General features: G+C 33.2%; 1 protein-coding gene and 1 long non-coding RNA gene across 2 annotated transcripts; both read left to right on the forward strand.

The window, feature by feature from the left end:
* Positions 1 to 216: 216 nt before the first annotated feature.
* On the forward strand, positions 217 to 14,404 carry LOC109173034 (putative inactive cadmium/zinc-transporting ATPase HMA3). The gene is made up of 10 exons (XM_019322295.1): positions 217 to 625; positions 5,722 to 5,979; positions 8,872 to 8,969; positions 9,306 to 9,561; positions 9,654 to 9,791; positions 10,238 to 10,565; positions 11,843 to 12,045; positions 12,173 to 12,375; positions 13,325 to 13,941; positions 13,978 to 14,404. Exons 1-10 carry the CDS (start codon positions 412 to 414, stop codon positions 14,402 to 14,404), a joined length of 2,742 nt encoding a protein of 913 aa, XP_019177840.1. The 5' UTR covers positions 217 to 411.
* A 4,359-nt stretch (positions 14,405 to 18,763) lies between these two features.
* LOC109173143 lies at positions 18,764 to 20,108 on the forward strand. Its single transcript, XR_002052854.1, has 4 exons — positions 18,764 to 18,816; positions 18,905 to 18,966; positions 19,169 to 19,246; positions 20,047 to 20,108. It is a non-coding gene; the product is annotated as an uncharacterized LOC109173143 (long non-coding RNA).
* The last annotated feature ends 603 nt before the right edge of the window (positions 20,109 to 20,711 follow it).

A 20,711-nucleotide genomic window follows, 5' to 3' on the forward strand; every position in this document is an offset into this window, starting at 1 on the left:
CCTTTTTCTCTCCTTATTTCCTTCCTATGGGGCATGAAAAAAACCTAACAAAGTCCATAGCCGTTGGTGATGCTCTAATAATGCAATTATGGAAAAAAAACAAATGTAGCACTATTAAATTGTGGACTAAATGTGGGATTGCTCACAAATTTTGTATGTACACACAAAACTGAAAACGTTGTTGTCATACACATTAAGTTTTCTCCTTTATATATATGCGTTTAAAATCAGGTCCCAACCTTAGGATCCAATCCATGCATCTATCAACAAAAAATTCTTCTTCTACTACTTATCATTCATCTCCTCACTCTTCGAACCTCGTAACTACCTTAACAAAGCCAGCTAACAACACACCTCTTCTCTTTCCCCCTCTCACTAATTGTGCATAGTATTATAAGCCAGCCAGAAAAAATGACTGCAACTGACAGCACCAAAAACACTACCACAACAAAACATCTGACCAAGACCTACTTAGATGTTCTGGGGATTTGTTGCACGTCCGAGGTTCCCATCATAGACAAGATTCTGAAGCCTCTCGACGGAGTTAAAGAGGTTTCTGTCATCGTCCCGTCCAAGACTGTCATCGTCATCCATGACTCTCTCCTCATCTCAGACCACCAGATTGGTAAGAGATAGATACACTACTAATCAAAATGTTTTTTTTTAATTTACTACTTTTTTTTTTCTTTCATTTTTGTTGCCCATATCACCCCCACCCATATATCTTCCGTGCTTTTCTCCACTGCCTAGCTAGATTTGCAACTGCAGCAAGCTTGCTGTTGGCGGCTTTTGCTACCTTTTGCAGCAAAAGCTGCCGACCTGATATTTTTTTTATATATATCTTTTGTAATTTTTACTATGTTTTTTGTTTTGTTTTTTTGTGTAGTGATTTCAATTAGTTCGAATTTGTAAGGTTCCATTTAGTTTTACAATTTAAGTCGTAATTCAAATTAATAACACTGAATTATTTTAGATAAAAGAAAAATTTGTAGTATCACACGAATTATTCCGTACAACTATTTTTAATATTTAAAAGTAATTTATTTAAAAAATTACTCTGTATGTGTTTAGATTTTCATTTTTATTATTTTTAGTATTTAATGTAATTTATATATTGATATAAATTAATAATGTTGAACAGAAAATAATATTTATTGAGAAACAAAGATATTAATTTTTTAAAGTGATGTGAAATTGGGCCCACTTTAAAAAGTTGGTTGGATTTGTAGGAATGTAGTATTTTTTTTCTCCCAAAAAAGTGGAATCCAATGACCCACCACACCCCCACCCAATAGAGCATTTGTGAGTGTATAAATCACGAGAAAAAAAACAGTTTTAATTTTTATTACGTATTTATTTATTGAGTTAATTCTATTTTTGGTCCTAGATTTATAGGTGACAGTCCACTTTTAGTCCTTCTTTTATCAGAACATCCTCATTTGGTCCTAGTATTATTGTGGCATGACCATCTTTGGTCCTCCGTCAAGAAAATCATTGAAATGCCGTTAAATACAAGAAAATTTTGATCTTTATATATATATATATATATATATATATATATATATATATATATATATATATATATATATATATATATATATATATATATATATATATATATATACAAAGTAGGTTGACCCGTTATATTTTTTATGTTTATTTTTTTGAAAAAATTAAAATTGAAGACTGAAATGTTCTTGTATTTGACGAAATTTAAACTGTTTTGTTAATGAAGGACCAAAAATAATCATGCCACAATAATACTAGGATCGAAAGTGGATGTTTTAAATGACTAAAAGTTGACTGTCACCTATAAATCTAGGACAAAAATGGAATTAAATCTTATTTATTTTATACAGTTTCAATTTTTATTACGTTTTTAGTTATTTTGTTTACTTCCGTGTACGTTTGGCATAAGCTTATAACATGCAATATTGCAAGGCTCCTTTAAAAAAAGAAAGAAAAAAAAAATAGTGAGATCCGAGTGATTAAAATAGTAACGATTAAATTAGAATAATAAGTATAAGGGTGATATATTGTTCTCATTAAACTTTTCCTCCTTTAATTAAAATTATATTTAAAAAAATTAAAATATTAGCGATGAATCGTTTTCAGGGTTGTTTTATCAAACAAGAAAATTTAAGATGAATTACTTGAATACGAAATTTATATTGTCCTTCAAGTAGATTAATCCTAGTTAGGTTGGTCGAATAAAGGTTTTTTTTTTTTTTTTTTTTTTTTTTTTTTTTTTTTTTTTTTTTTTTTTTTTTTGCAATTTGCAAGGGAAAGGAGCTTTGGAATGAAGCTAGAATTTAGGCACAATCCCTACCAAAAAAAAAAAAAAAAAGAATTTAGGCACAATTCATCAATGATATGATCTAAACTTTATAAAACAACAATATCATATCGTGAATTCCATTTTGATACTTAGCTTTGATTCTTTTTCTTTTTCTTTTTCTTTTCCTTTTTCTTTTCCCCTTTTCCTACGAGATTGCATCTACCTAATTAATATAATTTTAATTTTATCATATCTTATTTTATAATATTTAGATTACAAAATAGCAAAATCTTCGAGGATAAAATCTTCTAGTTAGGTATAAATTATTTTTTAAGGTTCGATCATTGGCTTTGTGTATGTAGTAACCTTAAATCTCTAGGTTAGCTGTTTCACCCAAAAGAAATGTCTATAATTTAGCGAGGAAATTAGTTACTGTGACCGACGGTGGAAACCTTGGGTACACCCTTATTAATTTTGTTTTCACATATTTTTAGTTAAAGAATCAAAATTCTAAACTATTAAAAATGAAATATTTTTAGTCATCTATACAACTAAAGGTGGTCTATTTTCAATAATCATTGATATAATTTAATTGGTTTTAAAAATGAAAATTGTAACAATCGAGTAATAATTTTTTTATATATATATAAAAGGTTATTTTTATAAAAATAAAAGTTGTTATTGTGCATTTCTAACGTAGCTAAAAAGTAGCTTTTTTTATGGGGATAACATGATCCACATGTTCTTGGCGGGTACATATTATTAGTGATTGATGATTTGTGACCCAACAACATGAGTATATAATGTATATATATCTGGCTTGAAAGCAATTTTGGTGCCATACTAATTATTTACTTTTTTTTTTTTTTAAATTAATCATGCCCTTGGTGCGTTGTTATGAAATTCCGTTACGTTGAAAGCTTCTCCCTTTTTTTAATCAATTATTTTTTTCCTATATTACATTGTCATTATTACCTATTTTGCTCACATATTTGACTCCATTGTATTTTTTATCCATAGCTTATTACAAAAGAAAAGTCTATTTACACAAATATTCTTCTTATGTGAATTTGTCAATCTTTATCACAAGTTAATCAAATAAAGTTATAGGGTTAATTACCGAAATGGTCCATTGACTATAATGAAATTATCAATTTAGTGATTGACTATTTTTTTGACCAATTAAGTCTTTCAACTTTAAAAATCTTAACTAATTTGATCCTATGTTGGTTTTTGTCGTTAGGCATATGTTAACTCGAGATCAAATTTGTAATTTTTCTATAGTCAAGTGACCATTTCGGTCATCACATACACCATTTTCTCCGAAAAGTTAATTACTAAAATGGTCCATTGATTATAGCGAAATTACCAATTTGGTCTCGAGTTAACCGATGTCTAACGTCAAAACAAGCATAGGACCAAATTGGTTAAAAAATTTTAAAGTGTAAGGACTTAATTGGTCAAAAAAAAATAATCAATAACCAAATTGGTAATTTCATTATACTCAAGAGACTATTTCAGTAATTAACTCTAAAGTTATATTAGAGAGTAAAAATTATGTGTGAGTTACCTATGAACTTTCTTGATTTGAGCCAGTCAGCTATAGACAATCTATGCTGATTTATCTCATTGTAGTTCTTTATGAGTTAGGATCACAAAAAAAAATACAATATTTACACTCAATACACACTTTCAAATAGAGGCTATGAGTTTCTCTTATTCCTGAAAAAGGAAAAAATTTACGTGCGAAATTTTTTGTGCATCTTGTATTAACTTTTGAAAAGTGCAACGTGTTTTCCATATAACCTTTCGTATACGGGTTTTTTTTTTTTTTTTTTTTTTTAAGATCCTTCCGTATACGTTAATTACCTATGAGTTGACAAATTTATAACAAATTGATCAAATAAACCCATCATACGGGATGCTACAACAACAACAAGATATTATTATTATTATTATTATTATTATTATTATTATTATTATTATTATATTAATTATTATTGTTACAAATGCATATTTACAAAATATATTAATTATAACAAATGATTTGGTATGAATAAATATATCATAATAATAAGGTGAAACAAGAATTTTCCAAAAATAGTTCAAATGATTATGACAGTAGATTTTATATACTTGTTACTTTAATTTCACTCTAATATATTGTGTTACGTTACTGTTAGATAGTAACAAGCAACAAAATCTAGTCTCCAACTCAGGAATGTCATGTGAATGTAAAAATCCTTCACTCTACCCATTATCTCCAATAAAAATATTTTTAAAAATCTATGCAAATATTAAAATATAATCAAATATTATTTTCCACTTTTAGGCTATTAATGGGTGGGGAGGCAAATCATAATTAAATGTTTCAATCTGTTTAATAGAGTAAAATTTTCTTTCTGAAAACTATATTTTTGGTCATTCAGTAATGCCTATGTTACAGACTTAACCTCTTAATTATATATGTAGCCATCTTTAACCTCTAAGTAATGCGCAAAGTGTCAATTTTAGTCTCAAAAGGACTAAATCAGTCACATTATTAAGTGAGATATTGATGACAGAAATAGTCCCTGAAGACTAAAATCATCACTTCGCGCATAATTTAGGAGATATAAATTATATACAGAGTTGGCATGGGGCAAGGACAGATTGGGCCCTGGGCCAATGCTTGGAGGGGATCCACCTTTCTCCCCCCTCCCTATATATATAGAGTACATAAATGTATAAGTAAAGAATGTACATAAAATTTAAGTGAAATTAAAATAGCTTAGTTGGTAGACCATGTATTTAGTATGTCAGAGGTTAAATGGTCAATGGTCAATTCTTCTTGATGACACTTTTATATAAAGTTTCTCCTTACATTTTAGAAAATAAAATCATAGAAGATGTACAATTTATTATATGTTTTCTATTTAAACTATTATTTTATCCAATTAATTATATTCTATGTTTTGTTATTAATATATTTATCGTGTTTTGAATCTTTTTTTTTTTGTCTCCAATCAAAAAGATTTTTAGATCTCCATATTTTTGTAAGTTTTAAATTGTTTTAATAATTAATTTATTATTTATTATGATACCATTGTTTGTAAGTTTATTGATTTTAAATCGTTTATTTATTTTACAAACTATAATTATTTATTTATGAATGTATTTGCAGTTATTTATTATTTTGCATTTAGAAAAGCACCTAGATTTTTTTTTTTCATAATTATTATTATGTATCTAAAATTGTTAAAAATTTGTGAATCTTGCTTCTAGTTACTTTATATTAGTATTTTTTATTTTCTTATGTAATTTAAATTTTAGGTATGAACTTATATGTTAACTTCAGAGGTAGTGCCAATTTTTAATGCCATATTTCGGGCATATAAAATGATAGGATCGGGCCTGATTATTAATAGAAGAGATATAAATTGTTAGTTTGTATATGCATGCAGTGAGGGCATTAAACAAAGCAAGGTTGGAGGCAAGTGTAAGAGTGAATGGTGGGAAGCAACAGAGGATAAAGTGGCCAAGCCCCTTTGCCATTTGCTGTGGAATTTTACTGCTTTTCTCCTTCCTAAAGTACATTTATGAGCCACTACAATGGCTTGCTGTTGTCTCTGCTGTGGTGGGTGCAATTCCAATCACTCTAAAGGCTTTAGCCTCACTTCGCAATCTCAATATTGATATCAACATTCTCATGCTAATTGCAGGTACCAATCACCTTTTTTTTTTTTTTTTTTTTTTTTTTCTCAATTTTAAAATTGAATGTGCTTACTTTAGACTTGCGATCAGATAAAAAATTTCGAATATTAATACTGATAAGTAAAAAAGAATGCACTTCTAGAGAGTATGTATGTGTAATGTGGTGATTTTATTATTTATTAGACTATTGCTTCGTTGGGAAATAGAAACTATACTAGGGCAATATAATAATGTAGACTCGGTTATTGGAAAGACTTTGGTATGAAGGTGCCTCTAATCTCACCTCGGTGTTGTTATTTATTAAAATATATGGAGTATATATATAGTTGAGTTTTAGAAAAAAAACTAACTATTTTCCTTCCCTTTTTTTTTTTTTATAACTAATTGATATAATTAAAATAATAATAATCTAAAAACATAATAAGTGTGAATGAAAGTTATACCCCTGATTTATGTCCGTTTTTTCTGTTAAGTTTTTTTGTACATTATGCTCTAAAGGTTGTACATTAAAATATTTTGGACAAACATACCCCTACCGTTATAACTTCTGTTATCTTTTCCACTGTTGTTACCATGCACATGCATCCACCATATATTTTCTTATCTTCTTCATTAATAATAATATATACACATTAAATATTTGAGTTATATGTTAATTATTACATAAATATAAATATCAAATTTATAAAAATGATTTACATTATTATTATTATTTAGAATAATTTAAATATCTAAAATCTAAATAAATTTAAAATTTTAATATAATGTATTAATATTGGGCACCTATTTTTTGCGCATCGCGCATAAAAAATACTAGTATAGTAATAAAAATGAACCAATACTTGTTATGCTGCAATAAATATGGCTATAAAAGCAAAATTGAAAATGAAGCAGGTCTATCAAGCCTCAGCTCCTTAGGGCAAAAAAGTTTCAGCATTCTAGTAGTGATCATATTAAATTACATGTTTTGAACTTATAGACATGTGCTCAAAGGAAAAATGTTGTGTACCGTACTAGTAAACTTTGGGATAAGACTCGAACCTGTGACCTTTCGTTTGAAGGACTTCAATGATGTCATCAAATCACAAAGTTCTTGGCAAAAATAATTGTCACTTCTTGATGTGTCTTTTTTTTTTTTTTTTTATTATATATGTAGATTCTTTATTAATTCAAAGTGGCTGGGGATTGGAGTCCATCAATTGACTAGTAATAATCTAAGTAAATAAATATTTTTTAATTTTTTAATTTAAGAGTGATAATTGTAGAGGTGGGAAGCATTTCCTATTAAAAATGATCTTTATTATAAATTAATTAGATTATAGATAAGATAACACAATATTTAATACAAAATATTTATTGCAACTTGCAAGTAGCATTACCCTAAACATTGATCTTGCCTGATTTGCTTTGTCACATATCACTTTGGAAAATAGCAATTATTTTGTTACCTAATTAAAGCAAAGATGTTTCCTAATACTCACATACTAATCTGACATACATATATGCCATACCAGATAGCTTAACATAGAACACTTTGTAAATTTTCAATAACATTAATTTCCTATTGGTCGGTCTTTTTATATATTTTGTACGTAAATGATTGAACACATTCTTTTGAAAGTGGCTGCCTTTAATTCTTTGGTGAATTGAAGGAAAAGAAAAAGGCATTACGATGAGTCATATATGACCCACCTCAACCCTCCCAATTCTCTTTAATTTGGAGTGTGAAGTCATATAGCAACTTACCCAATTGTGCTTCTTTACTTTTTCTAACTTTTTCAAAAGTTAGTCATTTTCAAATTAAATACATTAAAATGTATATGTACGCCAATGATCTTGTGATCTAGTGACATGGAATGACTCTTCTAAATAGAAGATCATAAGTTTCAGTCTTAGTGGGATAGTATTGACTCTTAGTGATATTATATTTATTATTGATCAATATAAATAAAATTATTATCTTATATGTCACGTTGTAATTGTCTTGTTGTTTGAAAGGATAATTAAGTCTATTAATTGACAAATATCCTATGTGCAATTAGATGTTTATGGTTAATAAAGTTTTTCAATCATTTTCTGAATTGTCACTCAGTGTTAGGCCTATTTCCAAAACAATTAAAAGAGCTTGAGTCATTGACTTTAAAGAAAGTTATTTGTATTTAAGTACAAAATTTTCAAGTTCTATTTAATGTTGCAAGTACGAGAACATGTTATTTGTGACTTTTGTAAATAACAATTTAAACTATTTGTTGGAGGGTATGAATGTGATATATAGTATACCTAACGTTATCATTAATTGCACAAAATATGAAAGTTAATTGCACTACTTAGAGTTTACTTTTTTAAGTTTTTATGAATTAGTTTTTTTCTATTTGACTTAAGAGTTCACTTTTTACTATTTAATTTTTTTTTTTTTTGTTTAACTTTGGATTTAGTTTTTTAGATTATCAACAGATGCACTATGTATTTTTACTTGTACTCTATAGTGTTAAAAGAATACAGAGTCAATTTTATATTTATTGAAATTTTTTAAGAGTGAGGTTCATTTTATAATTATTGCAAACTTGAAAGTTTAATAATGATAAGATTAAGATCTTATTAAACTTTGATTTCTCAAGATGAAGGGTGTTGATGTGTCCATATTTTTTTACAAGAAAGGTGTTCTTATATGAACCCTGACTTATATATATAGAACTTTGGCAGTTGGATTCTTGAGTCAAAATAGTTGTAAATGTGTTTAAAAAAATTAAGTTCTATCAAACTTTATAGTCTCTTAGCTTAGTATTTCATCCATCTGATCTGTACATGTTACTTGTTTGGAATTAACGTAACAAATGTATAGTAGGGTGTGACAAATTAAAAATCTGATATGTTGTATGTTTTAAAAATCATCCATCCAGTTGTAGGATCACTTATTCTACGTGATTACTGGGAAGCTGCGACGATTGTGTTCTTGTTCACCATTTCTGAATGGCTCCAGTCCACTGCCACTCACCAGGTTAATTTCAACTTTAATTAATTTGTGTATGTCAAGGAAGGAAATTAACTTGTAATATAGATAACTGTTGGGCGGAGGTCGGAAAAGGCCAAGTCTAACACCTCGTGACTAGGCAGATTGTTGGACGGAGGCTGATAAAGGGCCAAGCCCAGCACCCTGCCTCTCGAAAATGTGTGGCGGTATAAGGAAATAAAGTTGCGCTTTTACTACTAGCTATAGCTTTTGGCGTAGTGGTAAACGTTTGATCCTGAATTCCTGACAATAACCCATCGTACCCTAAACCCGTAATCTTCGATAATTCATGATGATGATGATGCAATTAATATGTATGTATAGGCGAAGGATGTAATGTCATCACTGGTGAATGTAGTCCCTCAAAAGGCATTGCTAGCTGAAAGTGGGGAAGAAGTGAATGCTAATGAAGTGAAGTTGAACAGCATTGTTGCAGTTAAGGCTGGTGAAGTAATACCCATTGATGGAGTTGTTGTGGATGGGGAATGCGAAGTGGATGAGAAAACACTCACTGGGGAATCATTTCCTGTTACAAAGCAAAAACACTCTACAGTTTGGGCTGCCACAATAAATCTCAATGGTACATTTTCTTCTTTCACTCTTTAATTTTAGTAAAAAGTTTAATTTTGAAGTTAATCAATTTCTATTGTATTCCATCTTGGATGTGATCAGGGTACATTAGCATCAAGACTACGGCCGTGGCTAAAGATTGTGTGGTGGCTAGAATGGCAAAGCTCGTAGAAGAAGCACAGACCAATAAATCTAAAACCCAAAGATACATAGATCAGATAGCCAAGTATTACACACCAGGTATGTTATGTTTAGGATCAGGATCTGCCCTACATTGTAGACCCTGACTGGTCTAAAATAATTTTCAGATTACGTGACTGCGGTTGACATGTTCTGTACCTGCAATTAACAGTTTCTATATCTGTAAATAAAGAAGACACATAACATGTTAACTACTGACACATAATATAGTAACTACAGATACATAATATGTAACCGTGTCTGTAGTTATGTCTGTAATTAGCACGTTATGTGGATTCAATTTAGTTACATACAGTCAGACACATAAATTGGTAACTGCAAGTACGTACATAACTTGTCAACTGCAGACACAATTTTTTGACCAGCGTACACAATGCAAGATGAACCAGTTGTTCAACATTACATACATTTGAATAGGATATTCTAAAGCTAATATTTTACTTTCTTCCATGCTAACTTGTTATATATATGATGCATATATGCAGCGGTTGTGGCTATTTGTATTGCTTTAGCAATACTTCCTTCTGCACTCAAACTCCACAATAGAAATGAATGGTACCACTTGGCTTTGGTTGCCTTGGTGAGTGCATGTCCATGTGCACTTGTGCTATCCACACCTGTTGCCATGTTTTGTGCGCTTTCAAAGGCAGCCACATCTGGCCTTCTGTTTAAAGGCACAGACTACCTGGAAACTCTTGCTAAAGTAAGGATCATGGCTTTTGACAAAACAGGGACCCTCACAAGGGGACAATTTTCAGTCACCCAATTCAACACTTTTCTCCATCATGTTGACCACAATAGACTACTCTACTGGTTAGTCTGTCACACTACTACAACTTTACTTTAACTTACCTTTCAAATTTTATATATATATAGTCATTAATGTGCAATCTAACTATTAGCTTATGTTTTTAGTTGAGATGGAGCACATGCTTCCATTTGGTATTAAAGCTAGGAATAAGGGTCAAATAGGCCATCGAATTGCACACAATAATGCATTTAGGCCACTGAACTTAAAAAAACAACAATTGGGTCCCTAAACTAACTATTTTCATGCAATTAAGCCAATTTACAGGTTTTACAAGTTAGTAACAGGTCACCCAAGTTTTAAAATATATTTTGTAAATTATTATTTAAAAATAATATAAAAAAAAAAAAGTTTAACCGTCTCCGGCAGAGCGAGGAAACGTTTTTTTTTTTAATTTATTTTTTCTAAATAATAATTTTTTAAAAAAATTTTAAATTTTTTGGGTGACCTGTTACTAACCTATAAAACCTGTAAATTAGACTAATTGAATGAAATTTGTTAGTTTAGTGGTCTAATTGTTGTTTTTTAAGGTTCAGTGGCCTAATTACATTATTGTGTGCAGTTCAATGGCCTATTTGACCCTTATTCCTTAAAGCTATATCAAAGGTCATGGGTTCAAATCTCAACGTCACCCATAGCGATTATGGTCCACTGTATTGACCACAATACACTACTCTCTATATTTGACCACAATACTCTGCGAACTTGTGTAAGCGTGCACTAGTTGTGCTAGGGTTGGATTCTGGTGTGAACCTGTGGATGCACAATCAAGAAAGTATAAATGCACCGACACTAGCTAATTGTCAACTTTTGATATGGAGCGTCGGAACATTTTTAAATGCACTAGAATTGACTGTCAATGGGAATCAGGCCAAGCATTCCTGAAATGCACCATCAAACATTTTCAAATGCATCAGAGTTGACAATCAATGAGAATCAGGTAGTGCACGGTGCATTTGGAAATGCTGTGCAAATGCACTAGAATTGACTGTCGATGGGAATCAGGCCAAGCATTCCTGAAATGCACCATCAAGCATTTCCAAATGCATCAGAGTTGACAATCAATGAGAATCAAGTAGTGCACGGTGCATTTGGAAATGTTGTACGATGCATTGATAATTACTTGACAGTGTATTGAATTGGTACAATATTCGCACCTGAAGCCTTGTCCGCACCTGATCCCACTCCACTTGTGCTATATAAATGTACAAATATATATACTGAGTAATTGTAATTTATTAACAATAATTTGCAGAAACTAATGTCTCCAATGCTTTTTCAGGGTATCCAGCATTGAGGGTAAGTCCAGCCATCCAATGGCTACTGCTCTAACTGATTATGCATATTTACATTCAGTTACACCCAAGCCTGAGAGGGTGGAGCAGTTTCAGAATTTTCCTGGAGAAGGAATATATGGAAGAATAGATGGGATGGAGATATTTATAGGAAACAAGAAAATCTCTTCAAGAGCACAATGCACTACAGGTGAAAATTAAGAAACTTAACCTTAATTTTCATTCTAGCTAGCTGCAAACAAAAACATTATATTATTATTATTATTATTAGCATAACATATTTGATTAATACTATCTTCATCATTGAGCTCCATCAGTTCCAGAGTTAGATGGTGATGGCTATGAAGGGAAATCCATTAGCTACATCTTTTTGGGATCATCTCCAGCTGGGATCTTTAGTTTAGCTGATGTTTGCCGAACAGGGGCAAAGGAAGCACTGGGAGAGCTGAAGTTAATGGGCATCAAAACCGTAATGCTTACTGGAGACTGCTATGCAGCTGCTGTCCATGTACAAGATCAGGTAAACTATATCTTGTATTTCCCTTTCACTTAGAGAGATTGTTTGTGTTAGGATCCCGCGCTTATCACTATGGAAAATGTTATGACCACATTTTTGAGAGGCAGGTGTTGGAATTGGCTTCCACCCAACAATACTCGTGACTTGCTCTAATATCACTTGTTAGGATCAAGTTAAGCGCATTATCACTACGCCAAAAGCTATAACTAGTAGCGAAGGCGCAATCTGGACTTGGCCCTTCAGGCCTCCGGAAACCTCCCCTAGCCATTTGGTGTTGGACTTTGCCCTTCACCAATTTCCGCCAACAATCCCCTAGTTATCTAGTGCTGGACTTGACTCTTCAAGCTTCTGCCCAACAATCCCCTAGTCACCTGGTGCTGAACTTGGCCCTTTACTAGCTTCCGCCCACCAATCCCCTTCCACTTGCTCCACCCAACAATCTCCTAGGCCTTAGTTACCTGGTGCTGGACTTGGCCCTTCACCAGCTTCCGCCCACCAATCCCCTTCCACTTGTTCCACCCAATAATCTCCTAGGCCTTAGTTACCTGGTGCTGGACTTGGCCCTTCACCAGCTTCCGCCCACCAATCCCCTTCCACTTGTTCCACCCAATAATCTCCTAGGCCTTAGTTACCTGGTGCTGGACTTGGCCCTTCACCAGCTTCCGCCCACCAATCCCCTAGTCATCTAGTGTTGGACGTGACCCTTCAGTCCTCTGTCTAACAGTCCCCTAGCCGCCTGGTGCTGAACTTTGACCCTTCACCGGCTTCCTCCCAAGTCCCAACAATTCTCAAGCCACCTAGTGCTGATCTTGACCGGCCCTTCACGGGCCTCCGATCCACCCAACAACTTTTGTGTTTTCCCATCCCAAAATCTGAACAATATTTATAATAAAAACATGAACACCTTTGAACATGCATGTGTATTAATGAAAGCTAAAAATGATTCTACCAGTTAGGTGGTGCTTTGGAGTCATTTCATGCAGAACTTCTTCCAGAGGACAAGGCAAAGTTGATCAAAGAATTTAAAAAGGAAGGGGCAATAACAGCCATGACAGGGGACGGTCTGAATGATGCTCCTGCATTAGCCACAGCAGATGTTGGGCTGTCAATGGGGGTCTCTGGCTCAGCCCTTGCCATGGAAACAGGCCATGTTATCCTCACATCCAATGACCTTCAAAGGATACCAAAAGCCATCAAACTTGCCAGAAGGGTTCGAAGGAAAATCATTGAGAATGTGATTGTTTCAATCACAATCAAAGCCGCTATTCTGGCACTGGCCATTTCAGGCCACCCCTTCGTTTGGGCTGCAGTTTTTGCCGATGTTGGGTCTTGCTTGATTGTCATCTTCAACAGCTTGCTCCTTCTCCGAGGACGAAGAACACCGCATTCACACACACATAAACATGGACACAAATGTTGTAGTAGTAGTAGTACTAAATCTTGTTCTTCTGTTTCACAACATACCCACCAACACTGCAAATCCTCCCATACAGATCATCAGTCACAGTGCCCAGAATCTACCGGCAAGAAGGGCTGTCATTCTCATGATAATTCCCACCCACAAATGGAGTTGGGTAAGGCAAGCTTTTCCATGGGCACTCAAGATATAGAATCAGGTAAGGACCATGGTCATCATGACTGCTCAAATCATTCAAACTATCATCAACATGAGCATGAGGAACATCATCATCATCATCAACATGAGCATGAGGAACATCATCATCATCATCATCATCACCATCATCATCAACATGAGCATGATGAACATCATCATCATCATCAACATGATGAGCATGATGAACATCATCATCATCAACATGATGAGCATGATGAACATCATCATCACCAACATGAGCATGATGAACATCATCATCATCAACATGAGCATGATGAACATGATCATCATCTTAAGGGACTAAAAAAGCTGGAGATTGGGGGTTGTTGCAAGAGTTTTAGGAGTGAATGCTGTGGAAAAAGTAGTCACCATGGATCCAACTTCGGAGGAACGTTACCAGAAATAGTTATTGAATGAATCAAATGATAGCTCAGCTCAGCTCATTTTCTAATAAAAATGGTTGGTTACCTTGAAGTAATATATTAGTAGCTGACTAGCTGAGCGAGCAGCTAATTTTGTATGGAACTTAATCGCACATTAGAAATATTAGAAAGGTTGCTTCAATTCCTCCTATCAATGTGTTTTTGCTCCACTCCTGCTCTGTTTCTTGGATTTTTTTCCTAATGTAGAACATAGGCTTCTTCAAAGCCTTCCCAACTGTATTTTTTACAGCTCAAATGGGTACATATTTGAGAATCAATTTATCATCCACCCATTATTAATTTTGAATGTATTATATATCGAATTAAAGAACTCACTTTAGAGAACCCGAAACCACGTACTTTGATCCGACTCCAATTGGAAGTACTATGCCTGAAAATAGTCATTTTACATGCCAAAAATAACTAACTTTCTAACACTACTTACAAGCGACCGTAAGGTGACTTTGTTATTGTGTGTAGGGCTGGAGTAATTGAGATTCTCAACATCCAGGTGCAATTCTTTTAAGACTCACACTCATATTATATAAACAATATAGAATTAATACCGAGTTTAGCTTAATACTAAGGTGACAATCCTATATATATAATTAATTAACTATCAATATTGCTGTTGTAATTCGGCCTATCAACTCGTTGGTTCTCGCGTGATGTTTGCACGGTAATGCTCGGAGATTGTATGTATATAAGTATATAGAATAGATAAGTAAAAGGGAGAGGAAGAACACAATGTATAGAACACAATCACATGAGACCATCTTTTCATTAAGCCTTCACCCTCAATTTATAGGGATGATTACAACCTTTCACATCCTTTAACATAAGTAAAGGCTAACAAAAGGTCACAAGTTTAATGGCCATAATAATAAAATATTTATAACACTTCCCCTTGGCCATTAAATAACTATACTCATGCCTCGTTAAAAACCTCGCTAGAAAAATTCAGTGGGAAAAACCTAGACGAGGAAAAGAGTACACGAAGTATGTTGATCCATGTGTTGCACCGGTTGCCTCATTAAAAACCTTAGCCTAAGAAAACTCAATGGGAAAAAACTTAGCAAGGAAAAGAGTACAAATATAAGCCTTCTGGGCATAATCTTCAAGATTTCAAGAGTCTTCAGGACTATCCACTCAAGTGCACCAACATCGGTTGCCTCATTAAAAACCTTAGCTTAAGAAAACCCTGTGGGGAAAACTTAGATAAGGGAAAAAGAGTACAACCATATGCTTTCGTAGCATAATCTTCAGGATATCAAAAGTCCTCTAGATTGTCCATTCTAGCACAGCTAGGGGTTGTCGCTCCCCCTGAAGATAACAATCTTCTTAGCTTACGCATCCCAATTTTATAAACATATTACTCAAAAATGGATGCAGGCAGAGACTTAGTGAACATATCTGCAAGATTGTTCCGTGGGGCAAACATTCTCAGCAAGAATTTTACAACTCTTCTAGAGTTCATGTGTGTAGAAAGACTTAGGTGCAACATGTTTTGTAAGGTTCCCCTTAACAAAACTATTACTTGCTTGTGCAACACAATCTTATTTGTCCTCATATGGGACATTGGGGGTAAAAATATAACATAACCAGTTTTGGACTTGGCATCATAGGGATCAAATAAAAGAACCAGTGCCCAAGTAGCCCATCAAAACCACATATGAGTTTCTCACATAAACGTCAAAAACTTTGTACCTCGAAGGTGCTTGAGGATATGTTAAATACCATTCCAATTTTCATTGTAGGGGGAACACTAAATGTTGCTAGTAATTTCATCGCAAATTCAATATCAGGCCTGATGCGATTATGGAACTTCTAGTTCAATAATAGTGCTCCAATAGGAATGAAGTAATGGACTTCCAGTCCTAAAATATCCTCATTATCAACTTCGAGTCTAAATGGTCCTTTATCTACACTACAAGAAAAATGCACATAGACAACACTAGAAAGACAACAGTTTTTAAGAAAAGTGTTGTCTTTTGTATAAAAGACAACAGTTTGGTCCAAAACCGTTGTCTTTGATGCAACACTTTTGTCAAAGACAACGGTTTTTACTTAACCGTTGTTATAAGTGTGTTGTCTTTGTGCATTTTGTAAAAAGACAACACCACAACGACAACAGTTTTTTAAAACCGTTGTCTATGTGCGTTTTTTTTTTTTTAAAGACAACGGTTTTTTTAACCGTTGTCGTTGGCGTGTTGTCTTTAAGCGCACTAGAATACACAACACTAGAAAGACAACGGTTGTTTAAAACCGTTGTCTTTGTGCACTCTTTTAAAAAAAAAAAAGACAACGGTTTTATTTAACCGTTGTCGTTGGTGTGTTGTCTTTAAGCGCACTAGAATACACAACACTACAAAGACAACGGTTGCTTAAAACCGTTGTCTTTGCGCATTATTATTTTATAAAAGACAACAGTTTTATTTAACCGTTGTCATTTATGTGTTGTCTTTAATAGCACTTGAATACACAACACTACAACGACAACGGTTTTATATAACCGTTGTCGTTGCGCGTTCTTTATTTGTTTAAGACAACGGCTTTATTTAACCGTTGTCTTTGGTATGTTGTCTTTAAGCGTATTTGAATACACAACACTAATCGTCAAAAAAAAAAAAGAATACACAACACTACAAAGACAACGGTTATAAAAAACCGTTGTCTTTGATTATTTTATAAAATAAAAACAAGGATGTTAACAACAAGAGTCAAACCTTTAACCTCAAACATAATGATTAAAGTTTAACCAACTAAGCAACACAAACTCTTATGTGTCAAAGTGCAACAACTGATATATAACTGGGTTGCTTCTATGTTGTCTGTGAAAACCAAGACAACGATTTTATAAAATAAGTTAAGGATGCCTCTAAGAAGAATAGAACCCAATACTTCTAACACAATCTAACATAACAAACTAAGCTAAACCCACCAAGTGACACCAACACTTATGTATTTAAGTGCAACATCTAAGGTAATAAAACTATTATTTTCTTACTTCCCGTTCTGCACCAATATACGCGGTACACCCCGAGTAATAAAGTTACTATTTTCTTACCTCGCGTTCTGTACCTATATACCCGGTACTATTTTGGGTCTAGCGCCCCGGATAATAAAATTATAAAGTTAATATTTTCTTACCCCGTTCTATACTTATATACCCCGTTTAGGTGGACCCGGTCCCTATAAAACCATGAATATACTTATTTAATTTGAAAAAAAAACGAAAGTTTATTATAAAATTAAAATAAAATTTCGTTATTTTCCTAATTATATTAGTACATAGTATATAGTATATGTTTCCTCCAAAAAAAAAAACTAAATAAATAAAAAAAACCTCACAGTACACTTAGCGAATTTTTTTTTTATTTCCCTCTCAAACAAAAATTTTTGTTCCCTCCCAGTACACAGCTCACACTTAGTGAAAATTTAAAAAACTTCAGCATTTCTCCCTCCCTGGCCTCTGCGTAAACCTCTGCCTCGCACGCCGACGAACCAACCAAGCAACATCGCATCTTCCCTCCTGGCCAGCCGACGTCGTTTCTCCCTCCCCGGCCAGCCACCGCCGTCGCTCCAATCTCCTCCGGCGTCACCTCTTCCCTCCTCTGCTGCTGTCGCCACTTCCCGGCCTCCTCTACCGCCGGCATGCCTCTTCCCGGCCTCCTCTCCCGCCGTTAAGCTCCGACGGGTTTGTCCTCAATTTTTTTTACCCAAATCCCTAATTTCTGAATTGTATCGTTGAATTTCCAAATTTGAAAGCTATAAATGTTTTTAAACCCTAGGTTAGTTGTGGATTATAGGTTAGTTTATGAGAGAGGAGCTAGGCTGCTAAGTGAGTCTATACTGGAATGGAACCTACTGTGTATTTCGTATATTGTGGTAAGTTGGTAAGTTCAAATTCCATCTGTTTTTGCATATAGGGAAATGTATTCAAGCTATTCTATCTGCTTTAGTTTTAGGGTTCATGCTTCTTAGGTCCTGGCATTTAGAGGCAAGGATTGAACTCATCTCGATATAGAATGGTTAATCTATATGGATCATTTGAAATTATTGAGAATAAAGCAGGTTTCTACAACACATTGTGGTTATGTTGAGGCTGTGCGAGGTAGCTGGTTACAAGCAGGTATGTTAAGTTGTTGTCTGATTAATTTTACTAAATTACATTTCTTAGACAGTTGCACCATCAAATAACATGAATGTTGAGAAGTGCATCTATATCTACGATGATATGAGTGGAACTAATTTATTATGATCTTATTCACCATAACATAATGTGTGTTAACTTCATTTAGGCAATTGATACAAGAGATGCATTGGCGAAATTTGTATATGCAAGTTTGTTTGACTGGGTTGTAGATAGGATAAATACATCGCTTGCAATGGGAAAGCAACATACTGGTAGATCCATAAATATTCTAGACATTTATGGTTTTGCATTGCTAGTTCTTTTTCATCTTTTGATGCCTCTATTAATGTCTGTAAACAGAACAAAAGCTGTTAGGTGAAGCTGGACATATGCAATAAACATTAACTTTTACACGCTAAGTTGTAGTGTGATTGTTGGATTCACCTAGAAGTATGATCTAGGAATTTATTCCAATTTTAAGTCTGGGTTTATTATTATTTTTTGATATGATATTAGTATAGTTTTCTTCATTCACAAACTGGAGCTTTTTTACCATAAGTTTACTGGATCTTTTTTAAAATGAACACATTATAATGGTATCATTACTTGTTGGTTTGATTACAGGAATATGAGTTGGATAGAATTGACTGGAGAAAAGTTGAATTTCAAGACAACCAAGCATGTTTAGATCTCATTGAGCAGGTATTTCCTCCCATTTGGTTATTTATTCTATTCATATACATTCCGGAGTCACTTTTTGGATAGATGATATGGAGTATTACAATCCTTATACACTTGTACACTTGTACACTTGCTTTGGTTTATCTTAGCTTGTTCAACCTCTCTTTCTTCCCTGTTGATATTTTTTTATTTTGTATACTGATATGTTCAAGCTTGGGCTCTGCTGAATAGAGTTCCTTATGAAATGCATCATTATTATGATTACAGTTACAATTTTTGTTGAATGTTTAATGAATATATTCGCATTAAGAAATAATGAGTTGGAAAGTTCAGTAGGCTTGCTTGGCTCACTAGGAAAAGCTTACTGTGCCTCGCTTAATTTACTTTTGTGCCGGGAGGTTAGGAAGCTCATGTAGTCATATGATTCTTCTGCAATTATTTTTAAAGTTACATGGTTCTAAAATGCTTACAGTATTTATCCTTCAAACTCAATCTTTTACTATGGAGTTTCTTACCATGTGCTTTGCATGTCTAAACTTATGTATGTGAATCATGTTTTCAATTATATAAATGTTTTTTGGGTAAATAGAATCTTCTGTTGAAACTAATGAAAAAGATAATTATTTTAAAAAAAAATTTAAATGTTTATTATGTGTTTTAGATAGAATTAGATTGTATATATTATGATAGATTAATGTTAGATTGCTGAAAATTTGATTCATACTCTATTTTTTAAAGCTGCACAAAAATTTGATTTCCTTTTCTTTGGTTCAATCCTCTGCACGTACTTCTCTAAATTGTAATTCTTCTCTGGTGTTCAGCTCCATCACTGAAATTGATTGATTTTCATGGGCCGGGGTAGATAAAGGAAATCTTGATGATTAATTAAAGTGTGCTTAATCTTTGTGGTTTGGTGTTAAGTGCCAAAATCCTGCCGGCTTATAAATACTCAATTACAAAGATTTGATCTTTTTCATGGAAATATGGCAGAATATAGAAACAAGTCAACCAACTTTGGTATAGAGCATATTTGACTTGATAGTATTTGCATACAGTTAAAGAGCTAATTAGGATTCTCATCAATCCAGATTGTCAAGTTCTTGGTTGCAGTGGCATTATATAGAGGATGTGTTTTGTTTTGTTTGGGCCTTGAGGAAGAGAAAACTAGAAAGTAGGCAAAACATGACTGGTAGATTGATAAATGCCATCCATCCCACATGGTAGTTGCCAATTGGGAGCATTTGTATTCATATTAGGAAAGTATTGTCAATGCATTGATTTTACTCTACTTGAATAGACTCTAGTATGCCATTTTAGCGTTTCCTGTCTAGCAAGTTGCCATTTTAGTGTTTCTTGTCTAGCTTTTCTGTACTATAACCTTCCAGATTGGAGAGCTTTCCGAATTACTCCTAACTTATTTTGCATTTCATTGCAAATTATTTATATCTATACTAATTTATTTTCTTATTGTTTACATGTAGTTTCA

This window comes from Ipomoea nil, unplaced genomic scaffold, assembly GCF_001879475.1.
Source record: "Ipomoea nil cultivar Tokyo-kokei standard unplaced genomic scaffold, Asagao_1.1 scaffold0465, whole genome shotgun sequence".
Taxonomy (NCBI): domain Eukaryota; kingdom Viridiplantae; phylum Streptophyta; class Magnoliopsida; order Solanales; family Convolvulaceae; genus Ipomoea; species Ipomoea nil.